This window comes from Hippocampus guttulatus, chromosome 5, assembly GCF_054856545.1.
Source record: "Hippocampus guttulatus isolate MCC_2025c chromosome 5, RoL_Hgut_1.0, whole genome shotgun sequence".
Classification (NCBI taxonomy): domain Eukaryota; kingdom Metazoa; phylum Chordata; class Actinopteri; order Syngnathiformes; family Syngnathidae; genus Hippocampus; species Hippocampus guttulatus.
In genome coordinates this window covers 13379693-13402510 of record NC_141265.1, presented here as the reverse complement: position 1 = coordinate 13402510, position 22818 = coordinate 13379693, and the positions used below count along the sequence as shown (strand labels likewise).

General features: G+C 41.3%; 1 protein-coding gene across 3 annotated transcripts in view; it reads left to right on the top strand.

Moving 5' to 3' along the window:
- The window catches only part of LOC147205135 (ADP-ribosylation factor-like protein 15), an 83728-nt gene that overhangs the window by 36948 nt on the left and 23962 nt on the right, over nt 1-22818 (top strand). For 2 of the 3 annotated variants that reach the window (XR_015100901.1, XR_015100900.1), the window contains exons 4-5: nt 5963-6171; nt 8780-9163. Coding sequence is in view for 1 of the 3 variants with exons in the window: in XM_086110979.1 (XP_085967105.1) it covers nt 5963-6171 (209 nt within the window). In the remaining 2 variants the exon portion in view is untranslated. The remainder of the gene's footprint in view (nt 1-5962; nt 6172-8779; nt 9164-22818) is intronic. The other variant, XM_086110979.1, reaches the window with a different exon arrangement.

Genomic DNA, 22818 nt, shown 5'->3' with positions numbered 1-22818 from the left:
GTATTAGTCACTCACAAAGGGTGTTTTGTTCTGCTTTCATGATCAGATTAAAAAAAAAAAGAAAGAAAAAGGGACTATATAATATTTATTGTGACAACACTCTCAGGATTCCCATTGTGGTGTGTAATTTGGGTCTTATTTATTCTTGCAAAATCACATGAAAGTCAGGTCGACAAAAAAATGAAATAAAATGGCAATATGAAAATTTAAATATTGTTAAGTGTCACTTCAAAACCCTATTTTTAAAAATATAAATAGCATAAAATAAGGTAAACTCAGCCACAATAAATGGTCCTAAATTAACCTTTGTTGGGTTTTTTTCCCCCTGAAACCGCACAATAGGCTCACCAGGCAGAGTTGAGCATCGCATCACGTTAGATTGGTGAAACAGTCTCGGATTAACCAAAATAGATCATGCAGGCAATAAAAAAAAATAGCTGCAGGTAAAAATACAAGTCGCGAGCAGACTGTAGCTCAATCTAATGAAGTAAAAGTTGTGTTATTTCTGCTGATGCCCCCGATCTATCAGAGCATCGGTCAATTTCTGTCATTGCCGATCACAAAAAAACGATCACCCGCATCTCTGCCGCCAACGAGAAACCAGCCTGTGTCTTGTTTAGCGTCCCCTCCCCCTTTTCTCAACGTGTGATCGGTATCAGTCATGGGTGATCGAAATCGGTAGCATGAAACCATAATCGGAACACTCCTAGTTACTTCTAAATAAAAATACTCAAGTGACGTTAAGAACTACTCACGATTTTACAAAAACGTATGTAAGTAAATGTAATGCTGCAAATCTCGCTCATTAAGGTAAAATAGGTCAAAAACAAACTATAGGTCGAAAGGGACCGGGAATTTGAAATCTCCTCTGTGAAGATGTCGGTAAATCCTACGCACTGGCCTTTTCATTCTGGTGCTGTGATGCACAGGCTATTCTCAGTTTAGACCTCCGGCAGCAGTTGTGGATCAGATGCGCACCGGAGGGCTGTCCCCCAAAGTTAATGTTAGTTATGACATTGTGGGAGCCATGTGTCACCGATACCACACTGAGCAATAAAGCAAAGGCATTATTTGCTGCGATATGATGTCAAGACAGAAGACATTGCGGCGCGCAGTTAAACACAGGCTGTTCCAGGCCATCGTTTCCATTCAACCACTGGTAATGTCGAATGGCATATGGCCCCACTGAGAAAAAACAAAACAAAAAAAACCACTGCTTTTCTTTAATTTCAGGTGGGACAATGTGTGATGGAGTCTTACTGCTTTAGATGCGAGTCTGTATTCTTTGTTTGCTTAGCGCCCTGGGTTTTGATGAGTTCTACTTTACGAATGAGCCAAACATGAGGTCATCCTTTGATTCTTTGCTAAAATGAGGTCTCGTGCGATGATGCACTGATGTTTCTCGTCACTTATTCATGACAGAGGTTACCAACAGTTTAAGTTGAGAGTAGTTCGAAAAGGCCCGCTTTACTGACATCTTCAGGTTGAAGATTGGAATAGACAGCTCAAATTCATGAAGTTCTGTTCGACTTTTGGTGGGGGGGTGGGGGGGTCGGCATAGGGATTTATTTTGGGCGGGTAAGTCAAATTGGAGGACCTCAGGAGAGTTTGGTATTAGAGGGTCCATTATCATTTTGTGTCAGCGTCCTGGTCCCCGAGAAACCCAGAGTGGTCTGTGGATGAATTTTTGTTCCAAATTTCAAAATATTGTACCGCTATGGAATATCATATTTTGTTAAGTTTCCTCTGAGTAGCCGCGGTAGTCATTTACTTTTTGGTGTCTGTCGTTTGTCATTTAACTTTGAATTTTCTTTGGTATTTTAATAGTCAGCTGGCCTATTATTTTTTATCTTAGGTGGTTCCCCAGGTTTATTTTTTATTTTTTTGGAAAAGTCGTGTCATGGAAAGGTTTTTGCCACCTTTTCTGTTTTTCAGATTATTAAACCAATTGTAATATCTCACAAAGACAACCAAAGGTAACATAAAATAACAAATGCAGTTTCTAAATGTGAAAAAGAAGTATGTAAGCTTTCTAACCATTACTCAGTCAACACGAGAACAATTTTCAGAATATGAGGACCATTAAAATCAATAGTTGCGAATTGCAATCTTTTGAACCAAAATTTTAGCTTTACTGGAATCTCATTGATGTTTTCTCATTTTTTTTACAACATGGAATGAATTCGTTTGAAAGATGCCGCTATTTTTGTGTGCACACTAGAAAGTCAACGTTTTCTAACAACTGTTGGGATGTCCTCGTTTATGTTGAGCACTGTATGTCAAATATTTAGAGTTACCGTATCCTAATTTGTGGAGTCTGGTGTGGTCTCCCACATACATCTGCCAGGGGTCTTAACACATGTGGCACTCCAGGACTTCCTGTTTACTGTTTACTTCCAGACAGCTGTGTTTCAAACGTCACAGCTCTAGATCCACCCTTGGCTCGTTCGTCAGCAAAGTAAGCAAACTGCCAGAACTGGTCCTCGACACCCCCCACCCCCACCCCAAAAGTCCCTCCAACCATTTTGTTTCGAGAACAACTTGTGATGATGATTCACACTTTACACGTGAGCTGATTAGAGAAAAGTTCTAGACTCGTGGTCCTCAAACCTCCTCCACAAGTGCCAGTGTGACATTATTCATTCATTCAAGATATCATTTCTTTATTCTTCATGTAGCAGTCGAGAAATGAGGTACGCGTAGCACACTTTGAGAATCACTGTTCTACAGCGACTTGATGTGAATGGCAGGTGCACAATCCAAGGCTAAGGTGTGTGAGAAAATGTTTCAAGTTGGCTGAGGAACCATTCTTCAATTCTTCCAACAAACAAACAAAAATCCATTTGTAGCCCAAGATAAACAAAATGTGCCTATCTGGACTAATTAGTAATGTCGGGAAGAGTAATTTGTTTTTGAAGGGATTCTCAGTAGCTCTCAGCAGTATGTTTTTTTTTTTTTTAAAATCTAGTTCAAATGAAAACACATAGGGAAGTGGTCCATAGTAAACGTGTTGTAGGCTTAATTATGTGTCCTTAGGTTGTTGAATCCTACCACCTCAACCCTTTAACAAGATGTCCTCATTTTGAACAATTTTTTGTTTTTTTCTCCGTTGCTTTTAAAAAACAAAAACAAAAAAAAATCATTCTTGTTTTGAATGACTTTGCCAGGTCCGCCGTTGTGGCGATTCCACAATTCACACAATTTACCTTTACTTTCAGTGATCTCTCGCTGAACTCAGAGTGCACCCAAATAAATGAGAATGTGTCAACGTTGATGAAGTTATTCAAAGCCTTGTTTCAGCTTGTCTTCATCTGCAAGCGAGGGCTGACAAAGTATTTCTTGGCCCAGCTCGAGCTGCAAGGACCGGTGGGTGCGCTGCTTTGACGTGTTTTCCTCAGATCAGATGTTAAGCCATTTGATTGCACAGAGACCTCGCTTTGACCCCTCGTTGTTGACTCATTTACACTTTTCAGACTTTTCATGGCTTTTTAGTGTTTCAATTGTATACCGCAGTCCAATTGGAAAAAAAAAACAAAAAACTTGTCATGGAATTCCTGGTCTCGCGGCTGCGCGGTTTCCTTCAGAGAATTTCTCTCTCATCGAGTTAGGTCCAATATAGCTGCACTGGTATATAATGCAACAATAGTTCCACATAACACACCAATCTTCACTAAGAAAGAAAGTTAACTTATTTTTCCACATGCGATAATCATAGACAGCCATGTCCTGTCACTTCCCATTTCTACATTTCATTTTATTTCACAATTGCCACTCAATACTTATTTTAACCCAGTGGTTCTTAACCCGAGTTCGATCGAACCCCAGCGGTTCGGTGAGTCGGTCTCAGGGGTTCGACGGAGCCTCTGCCTTGGAGGATAAGACACATGCGACTCAACCTGTTAATGAGTTATGACACGCCTCTTTAGCCATCACTGGCTGCAGATGATCACATGACATTGCTTGTCCAATCAGTGCTGTGGGAAATTTAGTTCGCTTAGTCATCAACGTGCGACTGTTGTGATAGTACGTCGTACAATTAAAAAAAAAAAAGTATTTCTATCTGTTGAAATGTTATTGACTTTTTTCCTGTTTTTAATAAATGCGTTTTTTAAAAATATTTTTAATTTGTAAAAAAAGATATATATTTATTTTTCACTCATGAAGGGTTCGGTGAATGTGCATATTAACTGGATGGGTTCAGTAACTCTAAAAATGTTAAGAACCACTGTTTTAACCATGACCTGTTTTCATAGAAACCCAGAGTTTAAATGAGACACAGCTTCCTACATGCTGTTTCAAACTTCCCTGTCAGCGCAAACGTTTTCACAGCAAAAGAAACAGTGTAAGAAAGACCCAAGGGCTCCTGTCTTCCTTGATGCCCTTCAATATTATTTCGAATGATCTTGTGTTTAGAAGTCCTGCCGTCACACCAATAGGTGGCAGAAGTTGCAAACCAGAGCCAATGAGACGTGACGGACATGGCAAAGATGAGAGGGTCATTCTCAAGTGGCACTTGGATGAACAGCTTTCCTCTTCATCTGGAGGTCTCAGCGGGGAGGGGGAGGAAGGGACGAAGGCTGCGTGAGCACATGGGGGAAGAGAGAGAAAAGGGAAAGGAAGATGTCTCCTCTGTCTTTTTGTGCGGAAGTGACAATTTCAAGTTGTTATTTTTCCATAGGGTCGGTTTATTTCGGCTCTTTAACTATGAATTACGGGTGCTATTGAAGCTAGCATCTTTATGTTTGCTCCACTCTATTTTTCAGGACGATTCTATTTTGTGTTGTGATTGAACTAATGGCTGTTGCAGTTGAATTCAGAGAAAGCTTCACACATGATCACATGCAAATGTAAAATGCGCTTCAAGGATTTATGTCTTTTTCAAAATCAATCCCTCATGTGGTCCATATGAAGTCAACGTTTTGTGTCTTTGTTGATGGAAAAACAACAGTTGAAGGGTTGCGAATGTGGGAGGTCCCCCCCTGAGTATCTTGGCTCCCGTTCATCTGTTGGAAATGAATGACACCACACCGTATAGAATTTATTTTTTCAGACGAGAGAGAGGAATGAATCATTAAAATGCGAGTAAAAATACAGAGATCGAACTTTGGATGGAGGCAACAAACTCAACTCACGTCACAACAATCAGCAGTTTGGCAAATAAGGCACAAAATGAGGCTTGGAGCTGTTTAATGCCACTCCCAGGTGAAGTCGACTGTTCGACTAAACATGGAACAAAGAGAAAATTACAAGTTGTGTATTGAGAGCAACCACATAAGCGTAAAGTCTGCTAGCTTAATGCCAACACATGATGGGAAACACAGATGGGTCACTTTAAATAGTTGTGAAACTCTTCTTTGTTTGTGCCTACAGTCCTATATTGGACTTCCCCATGGTCTTAATGAAATTATCAGGTCCTTAACTATTTATTTGCATTCTGTTTAATTATTTTTTATCATTCTGGTTATACAAAGTACAATATTATAGAGTGCTATTTTCCTTTTGTTTGTTGCCCTTTTTCAATTCATTTGAATAGGTAAAGATGATTTCAGATTTGTTTTGAGTTACGAGCATGGCCATGGAATGAACTAAACTCGTATCTCAAGAAACATTTGTATAACATTTAACCACAGTGACACATTCAGGTCAAGGAAAATGTATTCAACAGTTTATTTTTAAAAATATAGTACTTTACTAATGGTACATTATTCTGGTGTAAATTGTTTTCTTTCATATATTCTTTGACCTTAAATAGCACCAAAGAACATATTTTGTTTCCCTCTACCTTCAGGGGTCACCACTCGGATGGGTTAAACAAAGAATGACATTTTAAAAACATTTCTTATTTCATTCCTACTTTCACATGATGCCGGTTTTATTTTTCTTACATGCCAACAGTGACATCAGTAATGACAATGACTCCCTCCAAAAGTTGACCATCTAACGGCATCGCGTCCTTCCGCAGGAGCTGACAACATCAAGAAATATTGGTGCCGCTACTACCAGGGGTCGCAGGGTGTCGTCTTCGTATTGGACAGCGCTTCATCAGACGAGGACCTTGAGGCGGCACGTAATGAGCTGCACTCGGCCCTGCAGCACCCTCAGCTCTGCACGCTGCCTTTCCTCATCCTCGCCAATCACCAGGACAAGCCCGCTGCAAGGACGCCAAACCAGGTAACGATGCCCCTCTTGGGACACCTCAGCATAGTTCTGCTACTGACTTTGCCCACGTATGTGGAACACATTTCACCCAATAATAGTTAATAATAGTTTCCGTTGGATTCTGCTGTATTCATCAAGTAGTTCCTAATCAAGCGTCAGATTTATACGCTGGTATTTTAACTGACTTGTCACAAGCACGACCATTCAATGAATTGCACAGGATGCAGGCTATTGATGTGCACCCTTGGGATATCACCACCACTATGTTGGATGCGTGTCGTACGAGTTCAGCCACCATTGTTTGATGGCCAGTAATAGATTTATGCAGGAAAATGTTGATCACTGCCCTACTCTGATCCCAACACTGATTGGACACTAAGGTGGTGATGCTGCACTGATATCTGGGGCTTCACCTTGAGTCAACTACAACATGTTGGATAATAACATGCATGTTCCATCAGCTGGGCGAACCTAATTCCTTTTTCAGTAGCGTGTGCCAGCCATTGTACCTTACTCTCACACTTCACTGTCCATGTGTTCAATATGAAGAAGTAGGGTTGTTATATTTCATGTTTCTCAGGTCATATTACTTGAAACTTTGTAATACAACCAAGCACAGTGGTAATACTCTTGGGAGGTTGTTGAAATATTTACATATTATATCAGGAATGATGCATTTGTCTTAAAGCACATATTAACCATTGATGCTGTTTTATGTTTCTTCTACTTGTTTTACTTCAGAAGCTTGATAATTAATGGCAACATACAATGAAATACAATGAATGGAAAGAATGACAATCATTTTTAATCCTTTGAGTTCTCCCTAAATTAGTTCCCTAAAACTAAGTCAACGCACCACTGTATAAAGGACTTGAGTCTTGGGGGTTAAGGAGAGAGCACCGTTTTGGGGGGTGGTTTGCTCACTCTTGAGAGCAAATTGTCCATGAAACAAAGATTTTCTGAATTCATTTTTTAATCTCCCTGCATGTTTTAACCTCCCTTAAAGCACATAAAACTTGTATTGCTCTTTGGCCATTTATTGTTTGGGATCTAACTTTTATACCGGAATGGCATAATTGTAACGTCGCTACATTTACTTTTGTGTGCATCCTTGAATTTTATTGAACACTTTGCTCTTCTAACTCCTACTGTGGAGTCACGGAGTAAGAAGTAAGTCATCATACTCATGGCCAACTCAGAACCCCATATCAAACATTTGTCTTTTTCTTGCTCGATAATTTGTTGTTCTGACAAAAGATATGAATGGCATAAATGTCATGGAATAGTCATGTAGTTATGGGTCATGTTATCACCTCCCTGCAAAACACAATTCATCACTCTTTGTGGAGGCAGGGATAGAAAAACAAGGATAACGTGTTCCACCTTTCTTTTCTTTCTCTCTATACTCTCGTGTCTTCCTTGCTTGCTTCACCACTCCAGTATAAGATGTTATATGGCTAGTGTTCCCAGTACGACGCTCGCTCATGTTTCAAAAAAAAAAAGCTGGAGCCTCACTTTCCTCCAAATGCATTCACTCACACATACATCATCTGCCAAGGACTATTTTAATGTCTCTGAAGGATTCACTTAGACGGATGCCTGCAGCGAGAGCCATCTGTATTTCCTTGCTCGGACCACCGGTGTTACGGCTCTGAAGGGATGGGAAATCCGCTCTGGGAAATGATAGTGAGAAAAGTCCTATACCAGATTCTGTTAATATGACCCAAAGTGGAACCTTTTGACTGCCCCTCAACCAGTTGAGCTTGATTTAAAGTTATTAGTATGGATTGATTGCATTTGTGCACAAATCACAAAAGTCACGGAAACCCACTTATCTCACTGATGGTTTCGATTGCAAGCGCTCACAGTGGATGTGGCAACACTGCTCTCTTTGTTGGTGCCCATAACGTAGCAAGTTCATCCAGCCTGTTAACTGCGCGCACTGGCTCACTGGTCTTAGCGTGATGTGTCCTTTGCCATATTTGACCCTCTGTTGTATCAATTTCTGGAAGTATTGACTTTTTGCAACTGTTTGCAAACACCAATGACACGTGTGACTGGCTGATGTGGATGGATGAATGGGGATGGATGTCGCCCAAAGGCTTCATTTGCACTTTGTTGGGAAGGCCATGTCAGTTCAACTGAATGACTTACATAAAGTAGGTCTGCTTCTATTACTGATGTGATGTGTGCCTCGTTCAACTACGTAAAATCTGTCATTGGGACATTAATGCTCTGATGATCATGATGCCATTTTGTATTTATCTGTGCTATTTATGACCTGGAAGCCCATTCTCAAGTTTCCCCTGCTCATTGCACTCAACCTACTTTCAATATCACCAAATTTGACTCAAATGTACACATATGAGATGTGTCGGAAAAGTTCCAGGACGGGTGTCACAAAATTCCATCCATCAATTTTCTAATCTGCTTATCCTCACGAGGAGCGGGGGTGTGCTAGAGCCTATCCCAGCTGTCTTTGGGCAGTAGGCGGGGTACACCCTGAACCGGTTGCCACCCAATCGCAGGGCACACACAGACAAACAACCATCCGCACTCACAGACCTCGGGACAATTTAGAATGTTCTATTAACCTGCCGTGCATGTTTTTGGAATGCAGGAGGAAACCAGTGTACCCAGAAAAAACGCACGCAGGCGCAGGGAGAACATGCAAACTCTACACGGAAGGGCAGAGTCAGAAGCGAACCCTGCACCTCTGCGCTGCGAGGCCGACGCGCGAACCAGTCGACCGGCGTGCCAACCAATCGACCACTGTGCCGCCCTCACAAAATTCCAACAAGTTATCCCCTTTACAGCTCTGTATTCATGGGTGTCGTGATGTCATCCACGTGTTCAAAACAGATCCCGTTGATGGCCTCCTTGAGCTTGGGAAAGAGGGAATAAACCTCACATGGAGCCTGGTCAGATGTGTTGCTCTACATAGATGGTCTCGCCAACATTTTGAGGGCCGCAGCGCACTGAACTCCACTCAACAATCTCCAGTGTACGGGGTTCTGTTACAAACCTTCACTAGTGGCTGAAACTTAGCAACTGCTTTTGCGGCGATTCAAAATTTGAATCGCAGTTCCACAATCGCAAATTATAGCCTATCAAATGCAAGAAAGCTTTTACACAGGCGAAAATCTATTTCCGTGTTATCAGTGAGTGACACGCAGCTGCCTACCACGCGCCACCAAGTGATAAAAATACATTATACGGTACACCTACTGTGTTTTACAACAACACTGTCCCATATTTATAATTTCATATGTACCTGTTGATTAAATAGTGAAGCTTGTGGTAAAAATATATGCGAGGTCTTTATTCTTGCCCATGTCGTCTTTCTGTAGCAACCTGCATCTTCCTTGACTGGAAACTCCAACTTTTTATGGATTAATAAAAGTGATGCGGACAGCAACATATTATGAGGAGCCTCCGAATGCGATACAAGCTCAAATAGTTCACATCACATGGAGTCCTTATGCGATACTTCCTAGTTAGATTCGGAAGCATTGCACAGTGTTTGTAGTTTAGGTGTGAATATCCTTTAACTTTTCTGACACACCTTATACAAATAGGCTGAAACTGTTTGACTTAATAGCGAAACTGTGTGACGAAAATAGCTCTGAGCATTGGCCTTAAAATGAATAGAATTCCCAGAGTGGTTTGATTAAAAAAAATAATAAAAAAAGAGAGAACTTGCCAACGTGAACTCGTTTGTGGTTACACTGTTGTAGCCTGATCTATTCATTTATTAGTCATCGATGCTGTTTGTATTATGTTTAAGATTGCATTCTTACAGTGTGGATGTATTATCACTGACTCACGGCTGTGTCACTTGGTATTCAGTGACTCACAAAAGAAGCATTGCCGAGATGAAACCGCAACCAGTCACTGCCCACACCACGTGCATCCTTGCCTCCGTACGGCTTCCCGTCAATGAAGTCATGGCAGTCTTGCCTTCAGATTGTTGTCCCCCCCCCCCCCCCCACCAAAACCCCCAACACTCTTGAAAAGAAACAAGGAAATAGTAAGCTTGCGCGACCACTGGAGTGTGCCAGAAGAATGCAGCGGGCCTCCATATGTCAACCAAAAATTTTCTCAACATCTGCAGGGGTTATTTAAGGGTGTATTGAATCATCCAATTGACAGTTGAAATGGTCTATGCTGTGTTTCAGTATCATTTCAATTAGGCATGGTCCAGGTGTCAGATTCTGGAAGTATGATAACTTTGAGCAATTATCAACTTTTTCTATTTTATTATTTACCAATATAGACAATATTTGTTTTCTTGGTTAGTATGAAAGAAAATCAATGATTTTTTTCCTAGATAACATCAAAATTACAGTTAAGTAAATTACAAATAAAGTACAATTATGAAAGTACCTTTTTTCCGCTGTGTGAAGTAATGTCAGTTTTGCATATTATTTTGGAGTATTATTTTGCATATTGTTCTTCTTAGAAAAATACCCAAAAGTAGCGGACTTTTTGGACAAGTGGAAAAGTCGTAGATCTCACTGGCGGCCTGCAACAAAAATTGGAAGGGGTTGTGTCACTGTGCCTGCGCCGACAACTCAAATAAATAAATGCAGCTAATACCACTGAAAGCTTAAGCGGTTTTGAAACCAGGTGCCTCATGTCCAACGGGGCGCATACTTACAAAAACATTCATCAATGGCCGACATCCAGGCAGACGTTTGCCATCGCATCCACGAATCTCCCATTGTCATTCCAAATCTGATTAAAAATACCCAAAGTCGGTCAAGAACAGTTAACTCATTCACTCCCAAAGACGTTTTTAAACGTCTTTTCAGACTTGGTCCAGAATTGGCTGGTACTGAATGAGTTAATTTCTCCCACCTTTAAATTGTTTGCCGGAATAATGTCATTACTGCAATCATCCCTTTCCGCATTAATAAAATTTGCATTTGCTTCTGAATTATAAATTCCCTCTCTGAGGTAAATTATTCAAAAAATAAGAGGTTCTTCTCAATTGTTTGTCTTGTCATGACTTATTGATAAAGATCAAGATGCTCCACTAAGGCGCTTAATATTAAATGACAGTTACACTTTAAGAGTACACAGGTACGTGTCTGAAACATGTTTCAATAGTGGCCCGGTGTAAGTGCAGCTACATCTCCTCTGCACAGTTCGGAGGTTCAGCTCAAGAAACATCCTTGTCCAACAGTATCCAATCCTGTAGCAGGGTTGTGAGACTGTGAAGTTGGCCCTATTTTGGTGTGACTCCTAAAGTATACGAGTGTTTTTTTTCTATGGATGAAGCTCTATTTGTTGGAAAATTGTTTGAGAATCAAAGTTGGTACCGATTGCCAATGCTTCACTATTACGACCACACTATTCTTTTGTAACATCTTTTGGCTAAACTGCTTTTTAACTGTTACTTCAACATAAACTTGAAAAAGAAGCAATCGGAAATTCATTGAGTCAAAGAAACCCACATGTAGTGTTGCCTCTTCCTCTCAAAATACTAACATGATGTCACATGTGCCCTATAAAAGAAACCATATATACCCAGTGTATGCTATGCATCTTTTCATTATTCATTAGAATTTCCATTAGCTTTTTACATGGAAGTCGTCTTCAGGGTCAGTGCACATTGCTTTTCAGACGTTTTGAGCCACTGGAGTTACTTCAAGCAAACTTTCTCAATGCCGAAGCTTTTTCCCCCCCGTTCTTTCTGTGGTCATGACACATACTGGATTCTAACATCACGGCCAATTTTGATGAAAAGCAGTTTCACAAAATAACTTCCTGGTCAAACGATATGATAAGTAGGTTTCATGATGTCAGTAAAATGAGGTGTGAAATGACCAGAAACTATAACATGGATGGGCAAATTACAAGCTGGAGGGGGCCCCATTTTCTCATCAGGGTGACTGGGGGGCCACATAGTAACATGCACTGCCTAACCAGATGTAGGAGAAAAATCCCCTGAAATATGGGGAAAATACGTACCTCCATGCAAAGTACATGCTCTTAATAGATTTCATTTTTTATTATTTTTTCAGTACATGTATAAAAGATCACCTATCCTAATCCAACAATAAAGGGCTTTAAGACAACAAAATAACCCTATACTGTATTTTTCCCCCCAGTGCAGTTGGACTCTTTTCCATAAAAAATTACCATTCAAGGCCGACACAAAACTACGGAAGAGGATTAGGGCCAATGAAGAAAAAAAACTGCACTTAGTGCAAAAAAAGAAAAAAAAAATCCACAAAAAATAACTTTCTCAAAATCTTTGATGTACTGTTTGTACTGCATATCATAACAAATCCGCAAAAAAAAAGAAAAGAAAATTTAAAAAAAATAGGCCTCCACGTAGTAGAGGGCAGTATATGACCCAGTGTAAGCACACCTAAGGCACATCTGACATCTACTGGTAAATGGTGATATTACTACCTAAAACGACAATCAAATCCTGCCTATTTGCATTTTTTTTTGGGGGGGGTGGGTTATTTTGTCCAACATTGTTCAAAATACCAGTTGAATTTTTTACAATACAGCTGCAAGATACTGCTGACCGCTGTCAAGTTCCTGTCATAAAGGTCAAATGCTACGGGGTTGAAGGTGACCTACTTTTTTCTTTTTAGAAAGTAGTGTGCAATAATATAAAATATAGAGTAAAAATAACACTCGCAAACTAACACAAAAAGTTTTTTTTCCCCCTCCCCTCTCTCCCACGTGGTCGACTTGGGTGTGTATAACGTTACAACCACTGATTGAACCCTAGAAACAAAACCATGTTGAGTCACTAATTAACCTCATGAATGTGCTTTATACTTTTGATTTTGCTACCATATGCGAGAAATTAAGTTTCGGTATGAGGATCTATTGGAACAAGGTGCAACAGGTTTCCTTGGGAATTCCACTAAGCTCCAAAGACGCCAGCTGCATTGCAGGTTCTTGTGAATATTTGACAGAAAAAAACCCCTGGAAGAAACCCAAATTCTCCCCTAGTGATCACACCGTATACAAATGACGTCCCCGTTTTGGCCTCCTACTCACCAGAACTGCTGTGTTGACAGAAAAGGTGGCTCGTTTCCTCAACATACAAACACACTGGCATTGGCTAGCGCTGTTTTCTAACGGCACTCCTTGTTTACAGTACCACATTCGTTACTGAGGGTGTTTCTTGCACAGCCAAAGTGAGGGGTGAAAGAAGGTGCCGGTGCCCTAATACGGCTCTGCAGACCTGCTGAGGCCTCACTAGGGCCCTCTGTGCTGCTGCAAGTGTTTGTCAGGAGCTGGGGGTGGGTCTGGAGGAGTTGTAAGGAAACGTGGGACAAAATTCCTTGTTGACATCAATCTCCTGCCATGGGGGGGCGGGGGGGGGGGGTAGGAGTGAAGGGAGGTCACCCTGTTGATATAACACCTCAACAAAGCAGGTCTGTTTGGATGGTTGGGCCTAATGGGCTACGTCCACGAGAAGCTCTTGTTTTCGAAAATGCTGTCTTGAGTTTGTGGCGAGAAGTAGAGCTCTCTGTGGTGGTTAGCACGTTTGCAAACTGTAGGTAGAGAGGGAGTATGTGAAACCGGAACTGATGATACTCTGTAATCCCTAAATCAAATCACAGTCCGAGCTGACTTTTGTGGGAAATAGATGGAATGACACAAGTGATGAAGATGAAAAGATGAAGGGGTCGTTGGCTTGTAAATCCAGCCTTATTACCCATGACGGCAGCCCCGCTCCAAAATCAAGGACTTGAAGAATCAAACTTTGATGTCAAATCCCCAGATGACAGAACAGATCAACCCCCTCCGACAGTCCCGAGGTAATCTGGTTCTGAATCATCCCTTTAAACTTTAGTCGAGTACGAGGAAAACAATGCCTGGTATGAGTTGGAAAACATCTGTTTTCACTGGACAAAATCAAGATCTGCTTCTGCATTGTGACAAGAGTTACAGCACATAGACAAGCTACAACTCAGATGTGTAGTCGCCTTATAAGACCAGAACATTGAATGACTGTGAATGACGTCACCTAGTTTTAAAATATCATTTCTAGGATTAATTTCCCTACAGTGCGGACAACAGTTTCAAGAAGCAGAATGGAGACAGTCAACACTCCACCAGCAAACATGCAAACGTATCATTAATCATCAATTTGCCATCTTTTGACGGAAACAGTCAGACCGACACACATTGGCTCAGTGACGCAGACGCTTCGTACGTCTCATGGATGTGCTTTCGGCTCACCCGAGGAGTCATTTTCTCTGGAAAGGAAGCTTTTGTCTGGGCTCCTCCTGACTACTGCTGACGCAATCGAGAGCTTCTCTCCCATCGTCGTCAGATACTGCACAAATAAAGTTTTCAACAGCAGTTCAAGGTAGAGGCCCTCTTGGCTTTGCACTTGCTGCAAACACGACTCCTGCTGAGTTTTCATATTAACCCTTTCCTGCAACCTGTAACTTGATAACATGATAAACTGTCCACTGTAGTAACCGCTGTCCCTGAAAGGGTCATAATGCCTAGGCGGTTGCGATCGGTGCCTTCATTAGCTGTAATAAGTTCCGACCAACCGTAGAGGCAGGTGAATATTTTGAGCGGAAAAAAAAGATCCCTGCTATATGGCATGGAAGTTCAGTTGTTCTCCGAGCTCGTGAAACTGCATGTTCTAATTTCATTTGAATATCCTACTAAAAATTCCGTCAAATAATTGAGTATTAGGATAAACTATATTTTTGCTTGCTTAAAGAGCAATTATGACAAAAGACAATATAAGACATTTTACTCAATAACTAATTACCTGTTACCAGACTGTTAAAAAAAAAATCTATTTTTATTCCTTACATTCACACTGTGCATAGCAGCAACCCGTGTTGCCCTTGTCGATTAACATTTTCAATCAGGCCATTTCAAACACAAATTTCAGTTCAAGACAGCATTTCTTGCATTAAAAAAACAAGTCATTAATTCAATAAAAAGACATTAACAGCCCTTTTGCAACTTCACTTGGAGAGCGACCATTTTAACATGCCAAATAATGCAGTTGGTTCATGGCTGTGTGTTATTGAGCTTAGACCAGCCGACCTGGACTAAGACAAATATTTTTAATACTGCTCGATGTTTTGGAAGTGTACACACCAAAATGAAGACACCTCTCAATATTTTCTTCAGGCGACTTCAGTAAAACTGAACAAAACTTCCAAGCAATTTAGAAAGGGTTAATGAATGGAGTTGAAAGAACACGTTAAGATAATGGAATGCTATGCACATTCACTGGTGATGTTGCTCTGATTAAACAAGAGTAGTTTTGTATCTCACTCTCAAGTGATGGAGACATCCAGTTCGGTGCGTTTGGTGCAGTGACAACCATAAGCGACACTGCCGTTACAGATTAAGAGGGTGGTTTGGTCATGGTTTAGAGAAGTAATTGTTAGCCATCTTTTTTTGTCTCTATTTCAGTAAGCCTGATAATATAGTGGGCGGAGTGGGGGCATTGGGGCGGGGCCCGGCTCCCTGTTTGATCATTGATCTCCGTGACCCCATTTGAAGGGTCTTAATCTCTCAGTTGACCTCCTCCAGGATATTTTTGAGGGAGGGTGACAGGGGTGGATGTTTACTGGGAACCATCAAGAGTGAGGATACTGTGGTGAAAGTGATTGCGGGGTGGGGGGCTTTTTCCACTTGAGTGGAGTGTGGTGTAATGAGCCTGGGAGGTCTGTGGATGCACGTTTATATGCCTGAAGCGATGTGGCACCTTTTAGTGTGCTACCTGTAAAATAGAAACTGCTATTTTTATTTCGGCTATCTGGTTACTATTGTTAAAGTTGTGCAAAACAAAACCAAAAGATCGCCTCATCCGACTGTCTCAACTCAGATCCTTCTTGCAATGTTTGTCCGTCATGCAAATGTATGCCTCTTTCCCCAAAGAAGATTTAAGGCTAACTTTCCTTCAGCTTTTGTTTCTCGAGACTGCCAGGTACTATTCTTCATCTCAATAAGAGGATAACAAGGTGTCCGTCCGTCTTCGGGGCTCGAACTGATTGTTGTGACGGGAAAACCAGGCTCCACCCTTCTATATAAATTTGTACTGTACTTTGCGTGCTACATTTGGAAAAGCATTGGCATTGTGCCACCCCAAATCAAGACAGAAACTCCCTCAAACTACTTAAATGTCTCCTTCAACTCCATTTAGTACAATCACAGACTCGATGCAGTTAACTTTTTTTCCCCTGTTGAAAGCAATCGCGCGGGCATACATGCATTGTTGATCATCAAACTGTATTTGGACAATTGACCAAACTTGAAGTGATTAATTTCATTTTATTCCCAAGAACAAGAAGATGTAGTTTTGAAACCACTTCAATGTCGGACTTTGCAAATGTTTAGTTTGAGATACTTGACTCTTGATGATGCCGAGACATTCGGGTGTTCTCATTATTTCGAGGCTTCCGTGTACATTGTCAAAGTTGAGCTAATTTATGAAGAGAGGAGTAAACAGGCAGAGAGAAGGAATAAGGTGGGGTGACTGTTTTCATTTGAGCGACTTTGAATAATCAGGTTGCTCTTCATGGAGACCACCAAATGAGAGGAGTATTTTTGGACAAGGTGTGTAGCTCCAACACACCCATCCATGACAAGCCCGCAGATGTCTGCACATGTGACTTAACCGTTGTGTTTTACACCGCTAAACCTTTCTGCTGTAGGCCAACTGTGTGGGCAATCCAGTGGTCACACTTAAGCGCAGAGGTGCGAGTAAGTCACATAAGGTGCAAATCAGACGTGCGTATCAAGGCTTAAGTCACAAGTAAATTTGGCAAAAAAAATCAATCATGTCAAGTCCATGATTTCAAATTTCAAAGAAGTGGAGTCTAGTCTTTACTTGTGCTTACGTCAAAACTCAAGTCAAACTTTCTTGCTCAGTCACAACTAAATCCTCCACACATAAATCACTATGCACTCAATATCTGTACTTGTGCTAGTTAGCAAAACGAATGCATTCACAATGACATGGTATGATTAATGGTCTCAAAACAGTCTCTGTATTGTCTATTATTTCATTTTCTTGTCCATTAAACACATAACAGGCACGAATAGTGGACTTAACATAGTGTACCTGTCTTTGTGGGCACGGTTGTGCTCTCCCACAGTATCATTGAGCGGCAAACCTTATATGTCATTATTGTACACACAAAAAAGCAAAACAAAAAAAAACAGCTTATGGCACGCTCTCTTAAAAATGCAGGTTTTCAAATATATCAGGCAAGCCATGCCGTTTGGGTCTAAGTCAAACCGAGTCTCTAACATTAGGTTTAGCCAAGCAAGTCCCAAATTTGGTGACCTAATTCCGAAAGGAGTCGGATGATGTGACTCAAGTCAATTTAGGAGTAAACACCATAACACCATCTGCATTCATAGACAGTGTGGTCTTCATCTTTTCTGTCCTTAGCTGGAAAGGTTTCCAAAAGTGCAATACGCAGCATAAGGTCTTACTGTACGAAATCCAGAATGACTAGAGTTGATGCAGGGAGGAAACTCAGTTGTTTGGATCGAAGCTAATGATATTGCTCAAATTCGCCAATGTAGCCTGCTTCCAAGGTTAAACTGCCAAGGGGAATGAAAATCTCAAAATACGAGTGGTACTGTTTCGCAACGCATTGCTGCAGAACTTACCTTCCATTTGTCGCTCTACCAATCATCTTTTGAGTTTTATCAGCACAGAAATACTATTCAGGTCGGGAGTTATTCAACTTTTTATCCCCAAATATATGCATACAATTGTGTTTGATAACAGTAAGGTGAGATTTTGCGTGAATAATGAAGATTGATGGAAATCGCGTGTTATAAATCTTGATTTGAAGCTTAACGTGGCGATTGAATCGGGCTTATGGCACCATTGAGCGTCCTGTTACTCGGCCGCTGTCGGCTTCCAACATCATCAACATTGACTGGTCAGATGTCGATGTGTGTTTTCTAAATGATTATACACAATCAAGTGGGCCCACACACACATACATACGCATTCTGTATATTGACCTAATGACGATCCACACTTATTTCAGTGCCTTTTACTTAAAGCATCTGCATTCCTTCATGGCACAACCACCTCCAGATGTTCACTTCTAGCACTGCCCCCCCCCAACACACACACATTTATTTCAAAAGATGGATACATTCTGTCACATAAAGCCACCATGTGCCGATATTTAATTTCTTTCTGGCAACTTTCAACATGTTGAACCCCTTATTAGTAAATATGAAAACAGCAAAGCAACAGCAGCTTATAAACAAACACAAAGTTGGTTATATGCTTTGGACCCACAAAAATGGATGCATCCCTTCAGCAAGGGTTCGTAATTCAACTTTTTTGACATTTCACAATAATGTCCCAGTGTAACGTATTTCTTCTCGGAAATCCCCGTGTATTTTTGTTTCACTGAAGCAATATTTTTCCATATTGCGCTCAATTCTTGAAGCAACCTACCCCCTGCAATGGCAGACATGACTGATCTGTGGGCTTGTCAGGTACCATCAGTGCAAAGCTGGTGCCATGTGACGCCCCCGGCGGCTTGCCAAAAGCTAATTGTGCTAATTGGCGAGCGCCAATCCTGTAACAAGGCTTTGAGGGGCGACCCACCGACACAGATGAAAGCGCACAGATTTGTCTTGTGTCAAGGACTTGCCGGTAATCGGCGCGTCCAATGACCTGCAGGCCAGGAGGGCAGGAGCAGGACGGTGTTGTGGAGGGTGGGGAAGCAAAGGGATGTGAATTAAAGATTCAACTCAGACGCCGTGGCTTCAAATCCGATTTAAATTACATTACAGAATGTGTAAGAATCTCTTCTGAAATCCAGCCATGAAAATATCAGATTTGAGTTCTGCCTTGGTTTGTTGTTAGTTTCCATCGTTTGAGATTATGTACACAATCGAGATGAATCTGGAAACGCCACCGACTAATTCCCATTTTCCTTATTCACCGAGGTTTGAGCATCTAGAGTGAAGTCTTCTTTTGTCCGTGAACTATAAATAATGCTGTCTCTGGTTTGATGAATGATCCTGGAAAGCAGACGTAGCTCTCCCAGGCGCTTTACCAGTCATCGGGTCATTTTACGTTTGCGGCTTCAGTTGTCTGATAAGTCTTAGGTTGGGGCGCGGAGCGTACAAGAGGGCTGGGTGATGTTTCTCGGTTCTTCAACGGTTCATATATTACCCATTTATCGACTCGGGTTCATTAGTTGACTTAAGCTACCACTAACGACTGCAACATCCTGTTTTCAAGAAATTTGTCGTTCAATTTTCACACTGCTTTGAAATCTGAACCGGTTCTAGGAGTGTTTGTTTTAGCGCCTGCCTCCTTGATATACGTAGGTACACAGGCAGAGCCATAAGCATGTCAAGACATTCTTGCCGTAGCACGTAATGCATTGTTATCCATATCCGGTAGTTATAGAATAATTTATTTCACAAATGTCAAACGTCTCCCCGGTGACGACTTTGACCGCATTTCTGATTTCTGCTTTCAATGAATTTGTTTCTCCTTCTTTTGTAAAAACAGTAACTGAGGGTGACAATTTTTTTCAAGTACGTTGTGTTTTGACCTTTTTTTCCCCTCTTCTGGGATTTGCTTTCTTTCCCCTGACACCAACCAAACGCATTTTGAAACAATTATTTTTTTTCCCAAAAAGTTATTTTTCTCAATCCAGCATGACTTGCATCAACTTCCACAGAAACCCATCTATTTATTTGTAGATACTAAAAAATATATATAGACAAATAACTGCTTCCACTTGGAAAACGTCAAAACATATTGAACAGACAGTCGAACAGACGTTAAACAGAAACAGACACAATCCTTACTAAATAAATTCACCAATTTAACAAGCATGAAATAAGCCTCAAATTTCATGGCTCTGCTGCTACATGTGTCTTTTGCCATCACTCCCACGGTCTTTTGTCATGTATCGACCTCCGCAACATATTTGTGGCTTGGAAGCATCCCACTGGTCATACGTTTCCAACATATTGTTTAAGACCTGATTTTTGCAATGTGCGAATGCATACCGTGCAAGTGCATCACCATGTCTTTGTATATGCTGATGATTGAATGCGGGGCGGCCTCCTGCCGGTCTCCTTTCTTCTTCTTTCTTGTCATGCGGAAAACAATGTTTGGGAAAAAAAATGGGTGCACTGTTTTCTAAGCGGAATTTGAATTTACAAGCTACATAACACAACCAAATGGCTAAGTTGGCGACACTTGCTTCGCTTTCTTCAAACTAAATTCATAAAAGAAAATCATTCTGACAAATACATGTGAATTAATTGATAAAACCGATTAATCGCTTAGCCCTGCATGCGGGTGACTCCTGCTTTTGGAGCATGTAAACCAGCGGTGGGAATTTAATTTTCTCAAGTGGCCGACATGAAACCCCAGTTATGTTCCATATTCATTTATATCGACGTAAAGCATTGTTTTGATGTCGTTACAGCCTGGGGCAACGTGCAAAGATTTGAAAGACAATCATTGCTTTCCTCAAAAAAAAGCACAATGCTATATTTATATATATATATTTTATTATAGTTCATATTATATTTAATGATGTTGACTCGTGTGAACAGACCTACACCCCATGATTTCATGTTTTGCAGATTCAGATTGTAAACATGGGCACAAATGCACGCTCTCCTTCTTTGGTGATCACCAGTTCTTGTCACGTCCACGGATAACTGATGCAGGATTTTCCGGAAGTTTCGCGATTGACATGTCCCCACCTTAAGGGTTTGCTTACACAGGATCGTGTTGAACTAAAAGCGCAAAGTGTTTGTTTTGAATTGACATTCGGCATTTTTCAAACTTTTGCGAGCAGGTCAAAAAAAAAAAGGTTCCCAATTTTACTTGGCAATCTCAAAAATGGGCATAGCATGACAGCCGTTTTTAAACAAGTCATATTACATTAACATGAGTGGTCTTTTCTTCTTAGCCGTCTATTTAAAAACGTAATTAAAGTCAGTTTACTCTGTAATCAAGTGTGAAATAGATAATTACCTAATGATGTGTGATTTCTTTCTACATACCTGCCTTGGATAATGTCTGAAGCTTGACAGATTCCTGCTCCCCGCCAACCCCCCCCCCCCCCCCCCATGTCCATTCACCCACATAATACTGTCATTACCGCTTTAGCAGCGGTAATCATATGTTTGAATATAACAAAGCAAAGCCTCAACAGTCGGCCAGTAACAAAGCCATATGGCCGCGCTACCCCAAACTCAATGACAGATCAAACGCACCTCCCGCGTTGACTTTATCACACCTCTGACGGCTCACGTCGGAGGGGTTAATCTGCGAGTGCCAGAAATCAAATGAATGCGCAGAATACTTGGCATGTCACTCTTCCCCGGTGAGATGTAGCCACATGAACATGTAAACTGTCTGAGTTTTGCAGACATGGCTGCAGGCTAGAGGGAATTACACTGTCACACAGAGGATATGGAGCTGCCGTGACATCCTCTTGGCACATAGTTGAAGGCCATCCAGGTGGAAATTGCTGCGCTCTGCCAAGAGCGAGGTGGGGAAGGGAGGTGGTTAGGTTGTGTTGCATCTGCATCAGCGAGGATTGTCTTTCATGTGTACTATTTGCTGTTACCTGTTGTAGCTGTCATGCACAAGGGGAAGTGTTTAGTGTTAATCAGTGGAAATGCTTGCAGATGTTGAAACTTTATTTCCCCTCTCAGTTGCACAGCTTTTTTTTTATTTTTTTTACCCATACCACACAGGGGCCGCTAGTGGTGGGCAATATTGACATGATTTATATGAATCACCCAGAAAAAGTGTTCACCAGTCGGGCGATCGCTCACTATGCTGATGTTTGCCTCGGCCATTTTCAAAGGATTGTTGAAAGCCGACAAAGGTCTAACGTCCTCGGATCAGTTCTTGACAAATCGCCAGGCAAAAATCACTTCTGAGGGGGAAGATGGACTAAAGAGAGCAAAAAACGATGAGGATGCAATTAAAAGTGAAATGACCATTTTTATTCTTGACTCTATTCTTTGTTTTTTGCATTATACACAACTCTCATTTATTGTCAATAATCTAATTGTAGCATGCATTTGTTCCATATTTTGATGCATTTTTATGCTTTAGAAAACATTTATGTCTGAATTTTGGGGGGGCTTGGAACGGATTAGGGCATTGACATGGAAAACGCGTCTCTACTTACAAAATTTTCTAGTTAAGGACTTTCTTTCAGAATCAATTAATTTTGCCTGGAACAAGTGGCCCAGCCCAGCCAGCGTCGGCCAACCTGACCCAAATTGCGACAACTCTGGATCACTTGACTGGTGCGTCATAAGAACGCAATGAGCTCTGGAAAGTAATGTGAATTGCAAGACACATTGATCATCCTCACTTTGAACTAAGTGGCTCTGCTTCCTGCCGCTGGACCAGCCCCTGGTTTCTACAGGATGGGCTCATCTCAGAGCTGTCCCGCTCGACGTCAGCATATGACTAAAGAGGGGCGGGAAAAATAAATGCAGGAAACATCAAAATACAAAATGAGAACACTCGTCGGTAGCTACTCGCTCAAACCTTGATGCTCACACTGAAAATATCAACAGCCAGCCCGATACCAGCTCCTTACATGACTCACTAAGCTACGCCCCTTGTGGCACACGTGTGACGTACAAATACTACAGTGC